The sequence below is a fragment of the Antechinus flavipes genome, chromosome 1 (assembly GCF_016432865.1).
Source record: "Antechinus flavipes isolate AdamAnt ecotype Samford, QLD, Australia chromosome 1, AdamAnt_v2, whole genome shotgun sequence".
NCBI lineage: Eukaryota > Metazoa > Chordata > Mammalia > Dasyuromorphia > Dasyuridae > Antechinus > Antechinus flavipes.
Genome location: NC_067398.1, coordinates 228,801,897 through 228,823,688, shown reverse-complemented (window position 1 = coordinate 228,823,688; position 21,792 = coordinate 228,801,897). Strand labels below are relative to the sequence as shown.

Genomic DNA, 21,792 nt, shown 5'->3' with positions numbered 1-21,792 from the left:
ATTCATTTTTGTGCTTTGTAATGTCCTTTTTAACTTTGAGAGTTTACTGCTAAAAATCCAGAGAGCAGCATAATGGACAGATGAATCTTGCTACTAATTTTCTTGGTGTCAGGTACTAGTGAGATTGCTAGGAGAGAACAACCATAGAGTGAGTCCAAAGAGTAGAATGTAATTTCTCTTTAAAGGTTTCTAATGAGCATTACACATGACTTTGTAAAACAACATATTTGAATCAAAATAATGTTGCTTTATTTGAAATGTCTATATTTTTAAGTTTATTGATTTGAGAAAATTATAGTTGCAAGTTATTCTTGTATTATTACATGATTCCTTTACCCATTAGTGTTTTCTAAAAAGGTTTAGATTTGAACTACAATATAAATTGTCATAGATTAAAATAGTCATGCTTTCATAAAATGTTAAGTCTTGAGTACCAAATAATCTTAACTCCATCTGAAAATCTCAGTTCTTTTCCCCTATAGTTTGACACAAGAAAAAAGTGCAGTATAAGTCAGTGATTATTTTTATAGAAAATAGAGGTTGAGAAATCTCAAAAGTTTTTTTCTTTTGTTTTGTTTTAACCAAAATTTCAGTTTGGAAATATAGCACCTGAACCTTGAAGCCATTTGTCTAGAAATTTTTTAAAAAGATCTAACAGTTTTCTCTGTCGTATTTTGACAGTCTTGCTCAATTCCCTTTTCTCGAGCTGAGTTAAAATTTGTATCAAAAGTTCTCTGATAAGGATTTTTATAACTGTATATCCAAGTTAAAAAGATATACAAAGCATTAGAATTAGTTGGAAAGAGTGTACATGGTAGACCAAAACGTTACCCATTTCAAGAAGGAACAGAACAAATCAATGGTAGTTTTTAAGAAAACAATCTTGAAATGAGTTTATCATTAAAAATTAGTTTTGAGATCACTAACTCCTATAGTTATAAATATATTGAGATTTGTAAATTGATAGAACGTACTTGCATTCATTAAATGTCCCTTACAAGCATTGATAGCCACTTAAAGTTACTTTTGAGGGATTTCTGACTAGTTTTAATGAAAAACTAGATATCTTACAGTACTACTTATTTTTAAACTGTTTATGTGAATAGGTGATGAGATTTTTTTTTAAACCCTTTGCCCCCTATATTTTCCACCTATCTTTGTTTACTTTCCTATTTGCTTATCAAATTAAATAAGTTACGTAAGTGTTTGGTATAGTATTTTATAATTCTATTTTATTTTCTGATTTTCATTCTCTCCCTTCTACTTCCCCTTCTCCCCCCAATTGAGAAGGACTTTTAATTTTAGCCATTTTATAATTTCTCTTGTAAGTTTCGAATAATAAAATTGCATTTATTTTCCACATTTTCTCTAGATTATTTGTACATTTTAGTATGTTTTTTCCATTGATATTAGTACTTAAGTTTGTAAGATTTAACAAATAGAAGCTGATAAATGTAGTCTTTGTAAGATACCAGTTATAATGACTTCATTAGAAATACTTTCTGAATATTTTATTGCCTTTAAATACTGGATTGACCTTTCAAATGTGGCAAGTCATGTAGAATATTCATCTTGTAGTGAAAATGTTTTATTGCTAAATTCACTTGCATATAGGTAAACCAAGTATTGTTGTGTATACAACTTTGCTGTGAGGTTTTAAATCTGAGAGATTAGTTTTTGGATTTAGATTAGTATCTCAAACATACCTTGATGGATCCAAATGAATTTTGAATACCTAGGAAACTTAAGAGTTCTGTTAAAATATATAGGACTGCTTGCCATCTGGGGGGCGGGAAGGTGGGGGGGAGAGGAGGGGAAAAATCGAAACATAAGCGAGTGCAAGGGATAATGTTGTAAAAAATTATCCTGGCATGGATTCTGTCAATACAAAGTTTTTATTAAATAAAATAAAATTAAAATAAAAAAAAAGAGTTCTGTTAAAGAAGGTCATGTAATTTAAACATGTTTTGGTCTATTTGCCATCTGGGGAAGAGGTGGGAAGGAGGGGAAAAGTTGGAATGGAAGATTTTTCAAGGGTCAATGCTGAAAAGTTACCCATGCATATATCTTGTAAATAAAAAGCTATAATTAAAAAAAAAATAACAATTAAAAAAAAAAAGGTCATGTAGTTTTTGTAACTTCTTAATGGAGCTGAGAAATAACACATTTGGAAAATGGTATTTTCTAGTGATCTAATCAGTCTTTCTATGTTTATTCTGCATAGATGAGGTTAAAATATCCATATAGTAATTTACATTTAGACTATATTTGAAATTAATTTATACTGATCTTGTGAGATACGGATATTATCCCTGTTTTATAGACGAGAATGATGTGCTTACATTCACACATCTATTAAATATTGGCAACCAGGACTTTGGATCCAAGTCTTTTGACAATAGGTCCAAGACTTTTTCATGTTGAAGTAAAAATCTAGAAACCAAGATTAAGTATAAAATTTAGATCAAAAGCAAAATACCAGTATTACCCTATTAAGATTTAAAGAAGAAGAATCAGAATCTTATGAAGGCTTTAATCTTAAGAAATTATATGTACTTGTTTTTTGTTATATATGCAAAACTAAGTAATTTGCATTTATTTCTCTGTTTCAATGCTGGTGATTAAATTCAAATACCTTCGGGAGGAGTTGAACCTTGAAAGATTTGATATATTACTTTTGCCTGCTAAAAAAGATGTAGCCAGAGTCTGAAAAACGTAACAGAGAGGGCCTGTTTAAAAGTGAATATTTTATAATTATAATGATATCACTTCTCATTATATGCAGATCACCATTAATCTTGATACTTAACATGTATTTTTCATATGTTTTTTTTAAAGGAAGGTCATTCTTATATAAATGACTTTATCAGAAAGTGGATGATTCATGTTCACATTTGTTTTCAAGTTTTCTTTGAATTTTTTTTTTCTCAATTCCTGAAATGCCAGGAATCCTTTTACTATGCCACAATTTTCATCAGCATACTGATAGAAAAGGTCTATTATCAAATGGGACTATTGGTGATTTTTCAAGTGCAGTGATTCTAGTCCAAGACCATTTACTGATTTATAGCTTGTGGCAGTAGAATATTGCCTTCAATCTGAGATGTTAAGTAATTTGCCCAAGCTCAAATCCTGGTCTCTTTAATGATTGCACCCATCCTATCTCTAAGATTAAAATAAGATTCTTCAGCTCGTATTTACTGTGTTTTCTCTTTATTAAATAGATCTGATGAAAAGAAGAACATGAATTGGAAACAGCTTCCCAAAAAGCCCTGTAAAAATTTACTTAGTACTTTAAAGAAATTGTATCCTCAATTGTCTTCAGGTAAGTGTGAAATTATTTCATGTAAAGGAAGCATCTATGGAGTTTATAAATAAATAATGAGGTATTTTAATAAAATATTTATCCTCCTTCCTGTGTAGTACAATGTAAATATCTGGAAAAAATAAGTTTTACTTATGTATAATTGTATATAGAAAGCTCTAAAAAAAATTATTCTCAGAAGAGAATAAAATTTCACCTTGTTCTTATTTTGGCTATTTGATTTTCTTAAAATCAGATTAGCTAATTAATGGTTCATTGATTTTTCTTAATCTTTTAAAAGAACCTTTTAATTTTCTTTATAATTGCTGTAGTCCTGTGGTTTTCTAATTTATCATTTTGTACATCTTTTGGCTTATTTCTTAATTTTCTAATTTTACAATTTCAGAGTTGATTAGTATTTTCTTTTTTTTTTTTAATTATTGTACATTCTTTGTGAGACAAATTTCATATATAAGGTACATTAATCCATTTTCTTTTATCCTTTTATTTCAATATATTTAATAACAATAATAGAGTTTTTTCTCATTTTTCTGTTTAGTGATATATTAGGAACAAAAGTTAAATGAGTATTTATTTAGTTAATGTATTAAACAAAAATCCTAATTATAAAATATGTTGTCACATTGCTATTATGGTACCTGAAAATCCTTCTTCTTTCTCCCAACAACAATAAAATTGGTTGACATTATATTTTTTTAGGCTAAATTAAAAAAAAATTTTTTTATTAAATATTTCCCAAGTACATGTAAAAAAATTTTTTTAAGTTAATTTTGAAATTTTGAGTTCCAGATTCTCCTCTTTCCTTCTTATCTCTACCTCCTGGAGAAGACAAGCAATTCTATATCGATTATACATGGTGAAGTCATACAAAACATATTTCCATATTAATCATGTTACAAAAGAAAATGCAAAAAAAATTTTTTTAAAGTATGTTTCAGTCTGTATTCAGAGTTCATTAGTTCTCTTTCTGCACGTAGATAGCATTTTTCATCATGAGACCTTTGGAACTACCTTGGATCATTGACTTTAAGAGTAAGTTTTTCCACAAAACTCAGCAACAAGAGATAAAAAAAGAAATTCAAGTTAAAATAACAGCTTATGATAGAAAATACACAAGAGTCTACTCACTAATACAAACCTAAGGATTATGTGAATACATTGGCAAAATGCTTTTCACAGAAATAAAAACAGATCTAAACAATTGGAACAGTATTAATTGCTTTTGGATAAGCAGAACCAATATAATAAAAATGACATTTCTAAGTTAATTTGCCTATTCAGTAGCAAACCAATCAACTACCAGAGAATTACTTAATAGTAACAAGATGCATCTGGAAGAAGAAAAAAAAGAATCTTGGATTCAAGGAATTGGATCATGATTTTAGCAGATTACTTCATCCTGATCTTTTTTTTGGTTCTTTGAGGCAAAGTGAGGCAATTGATACATACTTATTGGTTGATTTATTCCAAGCTCTCTTATTTTGTACTCTTTCCATTATACAGTTCACAGAAAAACACAAGAAGGCTCAGCAGTAGAAATGACTCCAATAGAAGCAGATTTTTCTTGGCAGAAAAAAATGACTGAACTTGAGATGGAAATTCAGGAGGCATTTTTACGCTTTATGGCTTCTGTTTTAAAGGGATATCGGACATATCTCAAACCAATCACAGAAGCTCCTTCAAATAAAGCTACAGCTGTAGATTCATTGTTTGACCGGCAAGGTGAGTGATGTTGAAAGGTGCAATTCCATATGATTGGAATGAGGTTTCTATGTGCTTCCTTACTGAATGATATCAAAAAAAAAAAACAAAAAAAAAAAACCCTTTTCCGAATAATGTTCATTATGCATTTTAGCTAAAAAACTTATCTTCTAGGCATGGGGGATGTAAAGATGAAAATCTCTGCTATACAGAATTTTATAATCTACTAAGAACATACAGATAATATATATTTATAATCTATAGGATATAATCATAATAATTGTTAGAGTTTGTGGAAATGAATATAAACTGCTTGCATTTATGTTTTTCCTCCCGGGTTATTTATACCTTCTGAATCCAATTCTCCCTGTGCAACAAGAAAACTGTTTGGTTCTGCACACATATATTGTATCTAGGATATACTGCAACCCATTCAACATGTAAAGGACTCTTGCCATCTCGGGGAAGGGGTGGAGGGAGGGAGGGGTAAAATCGGAACAGAAATGAATGCAAGGGATAATGCTGTAAAAATTACCCTGGCATGCGTTCTATCAATAAAAAATTATTAAAAAAAAATTGTTAGAGTTTGGATGGAGTTTAATTTTACCTTTATACTACATTTTTATTAGATTTTCTAACCAGGATGTTTTAAATGCTGGGATGAAGTCTTTGAAGGAATACAATACTAGGTCAATAAGATGAATATTTAAATAAACAAGATACTCTAGTATCTTTAAATAGTTCATATTTTGCATTAGTCATTGTACAGAGCTGTTTTGTCTTCTTGACTGTAACTGAAATATTTTCTGGTAGTTTGTAAAATAAATTTAAACTATCTTTCCAAATAAACAGCCTTGTGTTACCAATCAAACTATCAAAAAATTATTGATAGATCAAGAAAGGATAACCATAAAATTCACCCAAACAAATAAAAGGTCAAGAATATCAAGGGAATTAATGGAAAAAAATTATAAAAGAAGGTGGTCTAGCAATACCAGATCTCAAATTATATTATAAAGTAGTGATCATCAAAACTCTCTGATACTGGCTAAGAAATAGAGTGGTGGGTTAGTAGAATAGACTTGGCCCACAAGACATAGTAGTCAATGACAAAAGTAATCTAATGTTTGGTAAACCCAGCAACCCTAACTTTCAGGATAAGAATTCTCTATTTGACAAAAAGCTGCTGGGAAAACTGTAAAACAATAGGATACACACTGAGTATAGATCAACATTTCATAACATATGCCAAGATAAAGCCAAATTGGGTGCATGATTTAGATATAAGCAAATTAGAAGACCAAATAAACAACCTTATTTTGAGACTTGGATGAGGAAGTGGAAGGAACCATACTAGTTCTTCACCTTTTCTCTTGTTTTTTCTCAGGCTCCTGAGAAACTTATTTTCTTTACTTTAAAAAAATTTTTTTTCTTTTTGAGACATTCAAGGGTTAAGTGATTTTCCCAGGCATACATAGCTAGTAAGTATCTGAGACTAGATTTAAACTCAAGTCCTCCTGACTCCAAGGGTAGGGGAAGTGGTGATATAGGTTGTGGCTAAATGGTGCAGTAGGTAAGTGCATTACCCCTGGCAATTTTTAAAAGAATTTATTTTATAATTATCCTAGTTATTTTTGTCTTTTGGATCTCCTGTTTCAAAGTAGTTTTTCTAGTTCCTGTCCCTAAGAAGATGATACTTTACTGGTTAGAATATAACCGATAACCATTATAAAAAACTAGAATTACATTTGATAAGATCAAACAGTGATTGAGATACCCTAGAAAAGGGATATTACTTGTAGTCATGATTTCAGAGCTTTATGGGAGAGAGATAGAAAAGAACAAACTAAGATTGGGGAATATAAAAGGAAAAACAGATTAAGGCTGGGAAAATAAATTAAAACCACTTTGATGAAAATCTTTAATTTTTAGGCCATGGAGTTTGTATTTTATTTTGTAAGCCATAGGAAAGTTATATTTTTGAGCATGGAATTAAAGAAATGAATTGACAGCACAAGAGTTAAATAAGCCAAAGATATAATAGATGTCAGAAGGCAATAGATAACTGTCAGGTGAGCAATTTTTGATAAATACTGAGAGCTAAGAAAGGGAGTGATGTGTGAGCTAGACTGATTTTTATGGAGATATTAGGGAGGAAGACCTGAACTGTTTGAATTTATTTTTATTTAAATATTCATTATTTTATAAATTTGGCAAAAATTAGTGAGCATGAACATTTCTCCATCAAAGAACAGATAAATAGCTATAAATAAACATGTAAATCTCAACTGTTTACAACTTTTTTTAAAGTAAGCTTTTAAAAATTTATTTAAAAAAAACCATAAGAAAACAAACAGCAGCAACAACAAAAAGGTGAAACTACTATTGCTTTGAATTCAGTCTGGATGGCACTTTGCATCACAAGTCTATTAGAATTTCCTTGAGTCACCTCTTTGTTAAAAAGAACCAAATTCATCACAGTTGATTATCACATAATCTTATTTTAACTTGTACAATGTTCTCTTGGTTCTGCTCACTTCACTCAGCATTAATTCATGTAAGTCTTTCCAGGTCTTTCTGAAATCATCCTGATGATTGTTTCTTATAGAATAATAATATTCCATGACATATTATATATATGCCATATTCTACTTAGCCATTCTCCAACTGATAGGCATCCACTCAGTTTCCGATTCTTTGCCCCTACAAAAAGGGCTACTACAAATATCTTTGCTCATGTGGGCCCTTTTCCCTTTTTTATAATCTCTTTGGAATATAGAACCAGTAGAGATTCTGCTGAATCAAAAAGTATGCAGAGTTTTGTAGCCCTTTGAGCATAGTTTCAAATTCTCTTCAGAATAGTTGGATCATTTTACAACTCCACCAGCAATTCATTGGTGAACTAATTTTCCCACATCTCCTACAGTCATCATTATCTTTTCTAATCAGCCATTTTAACAGGTTTGTCATTCCTTAGTTTTGACCCATGTTTTTCCTAATACATTTCTCATCATCCTCATCTCTTTCTACCTTGCTTTGAGTAGAAAGTATATTTTGATATAATTTGCAAGGGCTGACCAAGTTTTTCACTGAATTAATGAGGTGGGGGAGAGGAAAAAAAAACAAAGGAAGATGGTCTTGCAATACCAGATCTTACTTAAATCATATCATTTAGAACTCATTTTGTCCCACAAACTATAATTATCTTCATGAATGTCTTTTACAAATACTTATCACAAGGCTACAACATAAAATGAATGTCCTATGAAATGTTTCTTGTTGATTTTTTTTTTAATGAACAGCAAATCAAATCTATCATTTCTTTTATTTGTCTCCGTAACCCATCCTTCCATTAGTGTTTTCTTTCTGGTTTGAGCAAGAACTTAAAGATTTTTGTGATAATTTCCTTCATTTGTACATCCATGTAATTGAAGAAATAAAATACTATTGAAATTTTTTTTCTTAGTTTTTTTTTTAACCCCTTTTATTTTGATTTTTACTTAGTCATAGAGAGGATAAGAATATTCAATAAGGGCATTTTGTTAATTCATCTAAGTTCAGTCACCCTACTTCAGATAATATGTTATTCTATCAGTCCATCCTTAGGGAAGTACCTGGAGTTGTTCTTGGCTTATTGTACTAAGGCAACCTGGATACAACATCACCCATTCAAAATTTTTTTATTTCCTGAGCCATTTAAATGATGAGGGCAATTATATTGACTTTTGCAGAAAAGAAATAGTTCTACCCATTTAGCAGGAAATATTGTATTCCTCCTAGCACTCATATATAGATAGCTCTCATTAAAAAGCTATGTAAATAGCGCCACCCCTGAAGTCAGGAGAATCTGAGTTCAAATCTAGCCTCAGACACTTGACACTTCCTACCTGTGTGACCCTGGACAAGTCACTTAATCCCAATTGCCTCAATCCCCTCTCCCCCCCCAAAAAAAAAAAAAAAAAGCTATGTAAATAGAAATCTAGAAGACTGGTACTTGTGTTCTTTAGATCAAATTTTTTTCAGTATCAAAAAGATTTAAGATTTTCCAAGCCTTTAGTATCTTCATTTTCAAATACTGAGTAAAACTCTAGTAGGCTTTATTATTATATTAGAAAAACTTTTTAAGTACAGCTCCAGCAGCAGACAGCTGCTTCTTTCTAAAGACTGATCAAAACAAATAAGGAGAGTTGCATTGCTAGTAGGCTGGCAAATTGCTGATCAATTCTTTGATCATGGCAATTCATGAAGAGGAGGGCTGAGAGTAGGGGAGAATGGGAAGGAAGAAAACATAAAAAAGATTCTGATTTCTACATGGTACTCAGCTTTATACCATTATGAACTTTATTCTGATTTTGTACATGTATAGTCATTTAAAACATTTTCATATTAGTTATGTTATGAAAGAAAAATCAGAATAAAAGGGATAAAAAAGTAAACAACATAAAAAGGTGAAAATACTTCAATCTGTATTCAATCTCCATACTTCTGTTTGGAGATGGATGGCAAAAAAATCTTTTTCTTAATTTTTAATATGTCTCATTTTATTTCACTTTCAAAACCTTAATTACCTTATCAGCCCTGCTCTGCAAATCAACAAAACTTTTAATTAATTGGGAATAGTAGAGTTTTTGTAAATGCATGGTAGATCAAATGGTGTGTGGTCTTTACCATCAAAACAGTTACCTGAGTAATGTAGAGAATACAACATATTTTGCTTATTCTGTGGAATAAATACTTTCTTTAATGACTTTATTCTCATAAGTTGTTTCTTATTCATACATTGTAGGAATTCAAAATTCTTTGAAAAATAGTTGAAGTATATAATGATCCCCTTGTTCTGCTCATTTCACTTCGTATCAGTTCATGTAAGTCTCTTCATGCCTCTCTGTATTCATCCTGCTGGTCATTTCTAACAGAACAATAATATTCCATAACATTCATATACCACAATTTACCCAACCATTCTCCAGTTGATGGGCATCCATTCATTTTCATTATTTAATAAGATATATTAAAAACTATGAGCAAGAAACGGGGCTCAGATATTCAGTTCTGATTAGAGTGCACAAATATCCTTAGGATTGAGCATTTTGGGTAGCTTCATGGTTGCCAGAGCTTGAATACTTGTGTATCTGTTCTCTGCTATTTTCATTAAGTGATTTATCCCTTATGAATATAGAAAACAGTAATTTCCCCTAAACTTTCAAGGAACTTAAGACTCAGAATAGTATAGCTGTTTCTATACTCCATCTTACTCTTAGGTTTATTGGTTATATGCTGCTGTCTAGTTATGCCAACTATGTATCTCCATTGTGCTTTTAGTCACTCTGTGAGGGGTATTTTGCTCCAAAGTTAGGATTTTGTTGGTAATTAAGGATCTCTTAGGAAACTTATAAGGCATTTATGCAACTGTACAGGAACTTAGTCTTAGAAAATTACCTGCGGCTTTGGGAGGTTAAATGACTTCCCTACAGTCATACAGCCAGCAAGTAAAAGGCTAGTATAATCAAGAAACATTTACTAGGTAGCTGTTACGTGTCTGGCTACTTACCAGGCACTAGCAATATTAGGATAGAAAGGAAGTAGTCTCTAAGTCAGTCCTCAAGTAGTTTACAATCTATCAAGAGAGAAAATCTGTACATGTGCAAATATATACAAAGTAATTTCTGGCTGAAGTGAGAATCAGTCAATCAGTATAATTCATTGAGAACTTTTCAGTGGCACATTGAAAATTGAAAGATTAGTGCAGAAATAAGAGTTTTTGGAAAGTGAGAAGGAAAGGAAAGGTGGTCTAGAGCATAAGGGGTCCAGGAACTAATAGCTACTGTTTGCATTTTTTTTTTCTCCCTGCCTCCTCATTTTAGGCAATTTGCCAAGTGTAATGTTAATTCTTTGTGGTTTTGATTTTTTTTTTGTCATTATTAGTAGTTTGGAAAAATTTTCCAAGTAGGATTAGGATTATTTGTGATTTAGACTTCTTTTGAGAACTGTTGTTGTCCTTTAACTTTTATCAATTAGGTATTAGCTTTCAATTAAATATATGTTTTTCTTAACAATTTTAGAATTGATTATATGACATGGGAGACACTGACACAGGACAGCCCAGCATGGCTCACCAGAGAAGGTGCTGTACTCCAAGAGCAAAGTGGAACTGAATTAGCTCAGAAGAAATGCTAGATGCACAAAGTTATACAATTCATTCCAAATATTTATAGGGACTATTTGTGTTTGGCCTGTGACAGAACATTCTGAGCTTGTATTGATCTGATCAGCCACAGTCAGATATGCTGATTTGAGTGTAACATAGTGGTACAACAACCACATACATACATACATATACACATACATACATGCATACGTGGTTGCCAAGAACCAGCAAAAAGTTAATGTAAAAGGTATTCACCTTCAGTTAATAAGTGGCATATCTTTCTTTTGTTATAAACATAATTCCCCATAGCCAAAGCTGTGACAAATACTATGTACCACACACTGGGCTAAGAGCCTAGGCAAAAAAAAGAGTTCTTGCTCTCAAGGAGCATTAAGACGATCTTAATGAGGGAGACAACAAATTATAGATAGGATAAATCCAAAATAATCAATATAGGGAAGGCACTAGAATTAAAATTCTTTGATAAGGGCATGCCATATTGGTTGGTTCTGTGCCAGCGTTCTCCCATGTCATACAATTGGTTCCAAAGTTCTTAAAAGAGAACTTGGGAGTACCCTTGCATCACTTCTTCTGACCATCTGTGGTCTAGACAGAATGAAAGTATTCACCACTCAGGATGTAGATCTATAGGATTTAAGGTCTCCAAGGCATCATCTCTAGCTCAAAGGATACAGCTGCACTGAGAGAGCAGAAAGATAGCTAAAGTGAATTGTTCTTAGAGCTATGAAAGACACTCTGCACTGTGGGCAGAATGGATTCTAGGATGGAAGTCTCAACCTGTGATTAGCAAAACTAATTCTGAGTATAAAATAGTGACTTAAAAGAGGAAGGAAATAAAAATCACTCAACCGGTTAGCATTTCTTACATGCCCTATATTGTGCTGGACTATGAGAATAGAAATAAATAGTCGTATTCAAGGAGCTGTGGAGAGAAAACAACATAGACATATACTAGCATATACAAAACAAATAGAAGGTAATGTGTGTGGACCACTAGAAAGTTTCATGTAAAGGTATCATTTGAGCTGAATCTTCAAGGAAGATAGGAATTTTAAGAGACCAAGGTCAGAAAGGAGCATGTTCTAGAAAGCCATAGCATATTGTCTATAAAAAACAGAAAGAAAGCTTGCTTCCCTGGACTCGAGTGCATGGAGGGGAATAATGTGTAAGAAATATAGAAAGGGATCTGGTTTGAATGCCAAATAGAGTAATTTTTATTTGATCTTAGAAGTGATGTAGAATCATTAAAAGTGTATTAAATAGAGGATTGATGTGGTCAGACTTTCACTTCAGGAAAAAAAAAAATACCTTGCCACTAGTGTGGAAAATGAATTAGATTGGTCAGGGAGATCAGTTGGGGGACTATTGCAAGAACTTAGGTAAGAGAGGATAAGAACTTGAACCAGAATGTTGACTGCAAAGTATGGGAATAGATGCTGAGAGATGTTGAGTAGAAAGAAATATCAATATTTTATAGCTGATTAGATATATAGATATCAAAACCAAAGAAATAGATTAGATAATCCAGTAAAATGAAAGAAGAAACATGAGCTTGACATTTTCCAGTGTAAATATGGGAAGACATTTTTTCCCTTTTTACTGAAAGCAGATAAGATCCATTTCAAGAACTATCTGAATTTCATTTCATTTTTTAAAAAGTATTTTAAATCTCTGCTGTTTGTAGATTACAATATACTATGCCAGCCAATACAGAAAACAATATCCTGTAGTTGTGAAACTTACTCTAGTAACCAACTTAAACATCCCTACCTCCAACAAACTGGGAAAACATCTTCATAGTTAAAGGTTCTGATAAAGGCCTCATTTCCAAAATATATAGAGAACTGACTCAAATTTATAAGAAATCAAGCCATTCTCCAATTGATAAATGGTCAAAGGATATGAACAGACAATTTTCAGAGGATGAAATTGAAACTATTACCACTCATATGAAAGAGTGTTCCAAATCATTATTGATCAGAGAAATGCAAATTAAGACAACTCTGAGATACCACTACACACCTGTCAGATTGGCTAAGATGACAGGAAAAAATAAGGATGAATGTTGGAGGGGATGCGGGAAAACTGGGACACTAATGCATTGTTGGTGGAGTTGTGAACAAATCCAACCATTCTGGAGAGCAATCTGGAATTATGCCCACAAAATTATCAAATTGTGCATACCCTTTGATCCAGCAGTGTTTCTATTGGGCTTATATCCCAAAGAAATACTAAAGAAGGAAAAGGGACCTGTATGTGCCAAAATGTTTGTAGCAGCCTTATTTGTAGTGGCTAGAAACTGGAAAATGAATGGATGCCCATCAATTGGAGAATGGCTGGGTAAATTGTGGTATATGAATGTTATGGAATATTATTGTTCTGTAAGAAATGACCAGCAGGATGAATACAGAGAGGACTGGCGAGACTTACATGAACTGATGCTAAGTGAAATGAGCAGAACCAGGAGATCATTATACACTTCAACAACGATATTGTATGAGGACATATTTTGATGGAAGTGGATGGATTTCTTTGACAAAGAGACCTAACTGAGTTTCAATTGATAAATGACGGACAAAAGCAGCTATACCCAAAGAAAGAACACTGGGAAACGAATGCGAACTATCTGCATTTTTGTTTTTCTTCCCGGGTTATTTATACCTTCTGAATCCAATTCTCCCTATGCAACAAGAGAACTGTTCGGTTCTGCAAACATATATTGTATCTAGGATATACTGCAACATATCCAACATATAAAGGACTGCTTGCCATCTAGGGGAGGGGGTGGAGGGAGGGAGGGGGAAAAAAATTGGAACAGAAACGAGTGCAAAGGATAATGTTGTAAAAAAAAAAAAAAAAAATTACCCTGGCATGGATTCTGTCAATATAAAGTAATTGTTAAATAAAAATTTAAAAAAAAATCCCTACCTCTCCCCCATCCCCTATTTGTCCCTTTTAACCTCAGATAACTATAAACCCATTTCTTCATTTATAGCATAAAGGAGAATATGTATGATCATTTGCTCTAAAGTTTATATTGAAGCTATATTAAATAATTGCTATCTTTTAAGATAAGTAGACATTATTTCATTCTTATATTCCTAGCACTTGGCATGTGGTATATGCTAAATCGATACTTTTGAATGATTTTATATTACCTCTTTTCTTTTCCTTCTTCAATAACTGGTTGATTTGTTATCATAAAAAAGATTTTTTCAAAAAAGTCTAATAATATTTGCCTTTTATAGGTGACATCCATATGTTTTGTAATCCTAGTATATAGATAAATTAAAGTTTGGAAAATGTAAGTGAAAATTTAATATCATACTTAGTATAGCAGCATATCTAGTTTCACTTATAATTAGATTTTATAGTATATAATTTGATTTCTTTTTTTTCCCTAGGATTTTTAAAAAGTCGAGATCGTGCATATACAAAATTCTACACTCTTTTAACTAAAACCCAGATTTTTATTCGTTTCATTGAGGAATGCAGCTTTGTAAGTGATAAAGATACTGGACTCGCATTTTTTGATGACTGCATAGAAAAGGTGAAAAGTATTTTCATTTATCAATGTTAAATAAAATATCTAATTGTAATGTGTCATAAACAGGGCTTTAAAAAATCTTATTTGATGTCTTTTCATGTCACCTTAAATTTCCAAATATTTCTTCCTTTTTTTTGTGACTGAACCAGCTGTTATAGCAACAATTTAAAAAGAGAGAAAATGAAATTCAGCAAAACTGCCCAAAATGTCAACTGTACCTAACACTATATGCAATATTTGAAGTTTTTGTTTTATTGTAGTATTTAACTTTTTTTTCCTTTAGAATTCAGTCAAAGGACCATCCAGTGGTCCCAGCATATTATGTTTCTTCTACAGGTGCAATTTATTTTCCTTGTACATGTTTTACTTTATTTTCATTCCATCAGTAAAGCTCGTTTTATAGAGGCTTGTTTTGAGTAAGTATTTGTTCTTTCATTAAATGGATCTTTAAATTTTTTTTCTATCTGTGTAACCAATATGTGGTAAAGTTTTAGAATATCACAAACTAAATACTCTTAAAATTCTGCAGTTTATTCTGTATGCCTACAATACTTTGTATATTTTAGGTAGTTGGCGTAACTTTCTCCTTTTCCAGTAATGTTGAGAATTTTTAGGGGCTAGTTAAAACTGTCCATATGTTTTTATCTACTCCAAAATCAATGTGTTCAAAAATATATAAGGTTCTACCACAAGTGTGGATTGGAATAATGGTAGAAATTATTATTTGGGAGTAAGGACCTCCTTTTGCTTAACTTATGCTTGTCTGTAAAGGAACATTTACAAAAAGATGGATATTAAGTACCCTGTTTAGTCACTTAATCTCATTTGCCTCTATTTCTTTATATATAAAATAAGTTTTCAAAGGAAAAGGCAAATCACTCCAGGAAAACCCCAAATGGGGCCATTAAGACTTTGACACAACTGAGCAAATTAAATACTTGGGAGTTTATTCTACATAAAGACACAGAGGATTTTGAGAAATATTACTAAACAATTTTTACAGAAAGAAAGGAAGGACAATAATTTTAGATATAATATTTGTGATTGGGTCATGCTAATGTAGTAAAAATGATAGCCCTATCCAGATTATGCTACTAAATTAATATTGCCCCAATTATATTATGAAAGGAATTTTTAGTAGGATTAGAAAAAATGGGATAAATAGTTATTAAAGATATCTGGCATTATTTAAGAATAATTTTTTTAAAAATTGAATAGTCAGAGTCAGAAACAATACAAATCAGACAATCAGTCTTTTTTTTTTTTTTTAAAGCTTTTTATTTACAAGTTATATGGTTGTTTAATTTTACAGCATTGACAAGTGCCAAACCTTTTGTTCCAATTTTTCCCCTCCTTTCCTCCACCCCTTCCCTTCACCCCTTCCCCCCTATGGCAGGTTGACCAATACATGTTAAATATTTTAAAGTATAAATTAAATACAATATAAGTATACATGTCCAAACAGTTATTTTGCTGTAAAAAAAGTATCAGACTTTGAAATAGTGTACAATTAGCCTTGAAGGAAATCAAAAATGCAGGCGGACAAAAATAGTGGGATTGGGAATTCTATGTAGTCTTTCATAGTCATCTCCCAGAGTTCTTTTGTTGGGCGTAGCTGGTTCAATTCATTACTGCTCTATTGGAACTGATTTGGTTCATCTAGACAACCATTGTTTAATAAGTGCAAGAACCTAAACTTTAGGAGTAGGACTCCCTATTTGACCAAAACTACTGGGAATACTAGAAAGTACTCTTGTCAAAAAGTTTTTAAGAACATTTATGCTAGCATCTCATACCATATGCAGCAATTAATTCCAAATGAATTAAAGATCTAAAGATAAAAGGACACATTATTTTTAAAAATGAAAGAAAAATTAATAGCTTTTATAACTCTGCCTAAAAAGAGAAACATTAAGTGTTTGGCCAAACAGGGGATAAGACACATTGCCAGATAAAATAAGCAATTTAAATTTCATGATATTGAAAAGGTTTTGGATGAATAAAATCAGTGTAATTAGGATAAGAAGGGTAACGATTGAAAGGGAATAAAGTCTTTGCATCAGATATATATGATAAAGATGTTATCCTAGAAAAATAGTTCTCAAAGGAATTGTACATTTGTTAAGCAGATGAAAGATTTCTCCAGATCACTAATAATGAAATTAAAGAGAAATGCAAATTAAAGTAACCCTGAGATTTTTCCTCATGCCCTGACATTTGGCAATAACAACAAAAGATGAAAATTGTCATTGTTGAAAAGGCTACAGAAACAAAATTGTATTTCTGTCTTCTACAATTAGAGCACTGACTGTCACATAATGAGCCCTTAAGTAATGCTTTAAACATTTTTATCATATACTAATGTTGATGGAGCTATGAATTAGTCATTTTTGCATCATTTTATGCAATATCTCCCTGCTAAGCATGTATCTCAAGGATGTGGAACATATAACATAAGAATCCATATATACCAAAATATTCATCACAACATTTTTTTGGTGCTGAAAATCTTAGAGTAAAGTGGGTGTTCACTGATTGAGAAATGTCTAAAAAAATTATGGAAAACATGTTTAATAGAATACTATTCCACAAGAAATTAATAATTAGGAGAGAATGAAAAGTTATTATCTTTTAAAATTACAGCTTAGGAAAACCTGATCTGTATAACTAAATTTGGTTTATTGTTTTGTGTTTCCAGTGTTTAGCATATAATAAGAGTTTTTAAAATACTTGTTAATTGATTAATTGAAAATAAAAAATAAGCAATTTAGTATAAATTGGGGCTTCTTAACATTTTTTGTGTCCTTGAATCTTTTGGCAATCTGGTAAAGAATATGGACAGTTTTTTTTTTTTTTTTTAGCATAACATAACGTAAGATATGTAGTATTCTAAAAGAAACAAAAATTCTAATTAATTATTGAAATTGTTCTTAAAATATACATACATACATACATATATATGTGTGTATGTGTACATATGTATGTGTATTTTTTTTTTTTTTTAATCACAGACTCCAGATTAAGAACCCTTGGTTTCTTTTCTGTTTTTTCTTTTTTTATAAGTTTTTTATTTTTAAAATACATGCAAAGATAATTTTCAACATTCACCTTTGTAAAACCTTCTTTCAAATATTTTTCCTTCCTTTCCCCATAGCTCCCTCCCCAGACACCAAGTAATCTAATTATGTTAAACATGTGCAATTCTTCTATACATAATTTCTGAATTTATCATGCTGCACAAGAAAAATCAGATCAAAAAGGGAAAAAAAAGCTAACAAACAACTACAAAAAAAGGTGAAAATACTGTTGTGATCCATATTCATTCTCCATAGTTCTTTCTTTGGATGCACATGGCTTTCTCCATCACAAGTCTATTGGGATTGGCCTGAATCACTTCATTGTTGAAAAGAGTCACATCCAATAGAGTTGACCATCACATAATCTTGTTCCTGTGTATACTGTTTTTGTTTGGTTCGATTCACTTCTGTTATTCATATTCTTTGATCATTTATCAATTGGAAATTACTTGCGATTTTAGAAATTTGACTTCTTTATATATTTGACAGTGAGGCCTTTATCAGAAATATTTGTTGCAAAAAATGTTTCCTCCAGTTTTCTACTTTTCTTTTAATTTTGTTTGCATTGATTTTGTTTTTGAAAAAAATCTTTTAAATTTTGTATGATTAAAATTAATATATTTTGCATTTTGTAATTCTTACTATGTTTTCTTTAGTCCTAAATTCTTCTTTTAAGCATAGATCTGACAGAAACATGTAGTGATTTGACACAAATCTGTAAAATTGCGATTCCTGCAGATAAATGGTTTCCAAAAGTGAAACACTCTTTTAAAAAAAATGCCATATTTGTTCTAATCACCCGGGATCTGCTTTTTCATTCTCCTCACAAGAAAAACAAAGGCCAATATATTTTATCAAAGCCATTTTCCAGGCTCCAAAAATAATTTCTTTCTTTACCTAACCTTCCCCTCTATTGAGAGGTCGGAGGATATATCATATTTCATAAAATTTCCAGAATCCTTGTTGGTCATTACATTGATAAGAGTTAAGCACAATAACATTCCATCAAGTTTATATGCCATAATTTGTTCAACTGTTCTCCAGTTTGTGGGATCTTATTATTATTATTCCCATTCTTTGCCACTTCATAAAGACCTATAAATATTTTTTTACATTCTTAGAATTTGTTTTGCTTATTACTACTCCTTCCTTTAATTTCCCTTCCCTTTTTACACCTTTCCTCCTGTTTCCCTCTTGAGTAAAATGTATTTCTTTTCCCAACTCTGGGTTTTCTTCCTTCTTTTGACCAGTTCAGTTGAGAATAAGGCTTAACTTTCATTCTCATTCTTTCTCTTCCTTCTTCCCCCCATTTCTCAGTTCATCAAAAAAGAACAAAACCACTCATAGGCCTTGTCTAATTGGACTGTCAGATAGGGTTTAGAGAGATCATATATTTCATTTTTCACTATTATTTTAATATGAATACCCCATGGTTACTTAGTACTTTATTGTTATTCATTCATATTGATTTTTTAAATGTTTCTTTTCAATCCTGTGATTAAAAGGTTCTAAAAAATTCTAGACTTTGCATCAATAATGTTTGTAAGTTCTTCTATTTCTTTAAACGTCCATTTTCCCCCCCTTGTAGCTTTATACTCTGTTTTCCTCACTAAGTTATTCTTGTCTGTAAGCCCATATACTTTGCCTTCTGGAATATTGTATTACAAGTTCTCTGTTTTTTCATAGTGTTGGCTGCTTAAAATATTTTTCCTTTAACTTGGAACCTCTGGATTTTGACTAAGATAAAAGTTTTCCTTTTGGAGTTTTTTTCAGGAAATAACTAATGAATTCCTTCTTTTTCTACTTTGCCATTTGATTGTAAGAGATCAGGGCAGTTTTCTTTCAAAAGATCTTGAAATAAGATGAATTAAGCTCTTTTTTTAGTCAAGGTTTTTAGTTAGCCCAATAATTCTTAACTTTTTACTCTTCAGTCTGTTTTCTAAGTCAATTGTTTTTTATTGAGAGGTACCAAGCATTTTTCTTTTAAAAAAAAGTATTTTGACTTTTTAAAAAATATTTCTTGTTGCCTCATACAATTATTGGTTTCTTTTTGATCCATTTGAAAATTTTAGAAAGTCTGTTACTAGGGCAAGACTTTGTATTTCTTATGCCATTCTCTTAATTCCTTTTCCAATTCTTTATTCATAGCTCTCATTTCTTTTCCAATTTTTTCCTTAAGCATTCTCATCCTATTTATACAAAGAAGCAGAAAAAAAATTTTTTTTGTTTTGTTTATTCCAGGAGTTTTTGTAAGCTTGAATTCAAGCCATGTTTTTCTTTAAGGCATTGCTTCTGGGTATTTTTAAGTCATTCTCTTTTAGATTTTTGTCATTTCCTCCCCTTTTTTATTTGCCTACTTTTCCAAACTATTTCTTGACTTTAGACTTGATGTTTGGACTGGAAAATGAAGTTTCCCAAAGAAAATATACAAATAAAAATCCCAACTATTTGTGAAGTTGTTAAAAATAAATTAATAAATATGTATCTATTATGTGCCATGTGCCAGGCACTATGCAAAAAGCTGGGTTTACTAAAAGAGGCAAGATAGTCTCTGTCTTCAAGGAGTTTACAATCTAATAGAGGAGACAACAAGCAAAGATACACACACACACACACACACACACAAGTAAACTCTGCAGGATAAATATGAGATAATTAACAGAAGAAAGGCACTTAGAGGGATTGGATAAAGCTTCCTGTAGAAGTTGAGATTTTAGTTGCGACTTAAAAGAAATTCAGGGAGGTCTTGTTCACTGGCTGGAGGAGGGTTGACATTCTAAGCACAGGGAAATGCTCAGAGCCTATCAATGGATGTCTTGTTTATGGAACATTCAGGAGGCCATTGTCCATTGATCAAAGAGCATGTGTCAGGAAATAAGTTATAAGTAACGAAACGATTTCATACTTAATTCTGGAGTTGACAACCATTGGAATTTATTAAGTGTGTGGGGAGGTGATGATCAGCTCTGTACTTTAGGAAAATCACTATAGTGGCTGGGGAGAGACTTCAGGCAGGCAGATCCATCAGCAGGGCTATTACAGTAATCCAGGCAGGAGATGATGAGGCCCTGCACTAGAAATGTAGCAGTAACAGGAGAAAAGGGGTATATTGCAGAGATGATGCAGAGGTGAAAGGGACAAAGGGACAGATCTTAGATTGGATGTAAGGAATCAGAGATAGTAAGGAATCTAGGATGACTTGAGTTGTGAGGAACTAGGAGGATGGAGTATAATAATAGAAAAGTAGGAAGGCAGCAGGGTTTGGGGAAAAGATCGGGTTGTTTTGGACATATTAAGTTTAAGATGTTTAGATGTTGAAAAGGCAGTTGGAATTGCAAAGCTGGAATTCAGAAGAGATTGGGGCAGGATAGATAGATTTGAAAATCATCTGAATAGAGGTGGAAAGTAAATCCATGAGATGTGATGAAATCACCAAAAATAGTATAGAGGGAAAAGAGAAGAAAGCCCAAAGTAGACTTCTGCAGGACATCTAGGTTTAGAGAGTGTGATCTGGATGAGTATCCAGCAAACGAGACAGAGATGGAGTGATCATATAGGAAGGAAGTCCAAGAGAGAGTGGTGCACCAAAAACTTTGAGAGAAAAGAGGATCATGAAAGAGAGATTAACAGTTTCAGAGGCTGCAATGAGGCTTGAGAAAAGATCATTGAATTTAACAAATAAGAGATTAGTGACTTTGGTTTCAATGGAATAAGATGGACCGTATAAGAAGATGAGGGGTAGTCATAGGAGATTTGAGGAGGGATGAAATGGTTTGGAAGTTAAAACAATCCTGAGCTACAGCTTCATGCCCTCAAATTAGTTAAGGTAGGAACATTCACTGTTAAAGGACACTTAGGGAGAATAAGCACTCCAATTTCTACTGCTAGTTTATTTATGAATTGGTTTGCACTTTCTGGAACACTGAGGTTACCCAGAAAAGTTACTATATTGCACTTACCCTTTGATTCAAAA

General features: G+C 31.8%; 1 protein-coding gene across 1 annotated transcript in view; it reads left to right on the top strand.

Moving 5' to 3' along the window:
• Nucleotides 1–21,792, top strand: part of DENND4C (DENN domain containing 4C) — a 139,093-nt gene that overhangs the window by 78,490 nt on the left and 38,811 nt on the right. Inside the window, exons 11-13 of the mRNA XM_051997438.1 lie at nt 3,225–3,325; nt 4,829–5,047; nt 14,600–14,745. Coding sequence (XP_051853398.1) covers nt 3,225–3,325; nt 4,829–5,047; nt 14,600–14,745 — 466 coding nt within the window. The remainder of the gene's footprint in view (nt 1–3,224; nt 3,326–4,828; nt 5,048–14,599; nt 14,746–21,792) is intronic.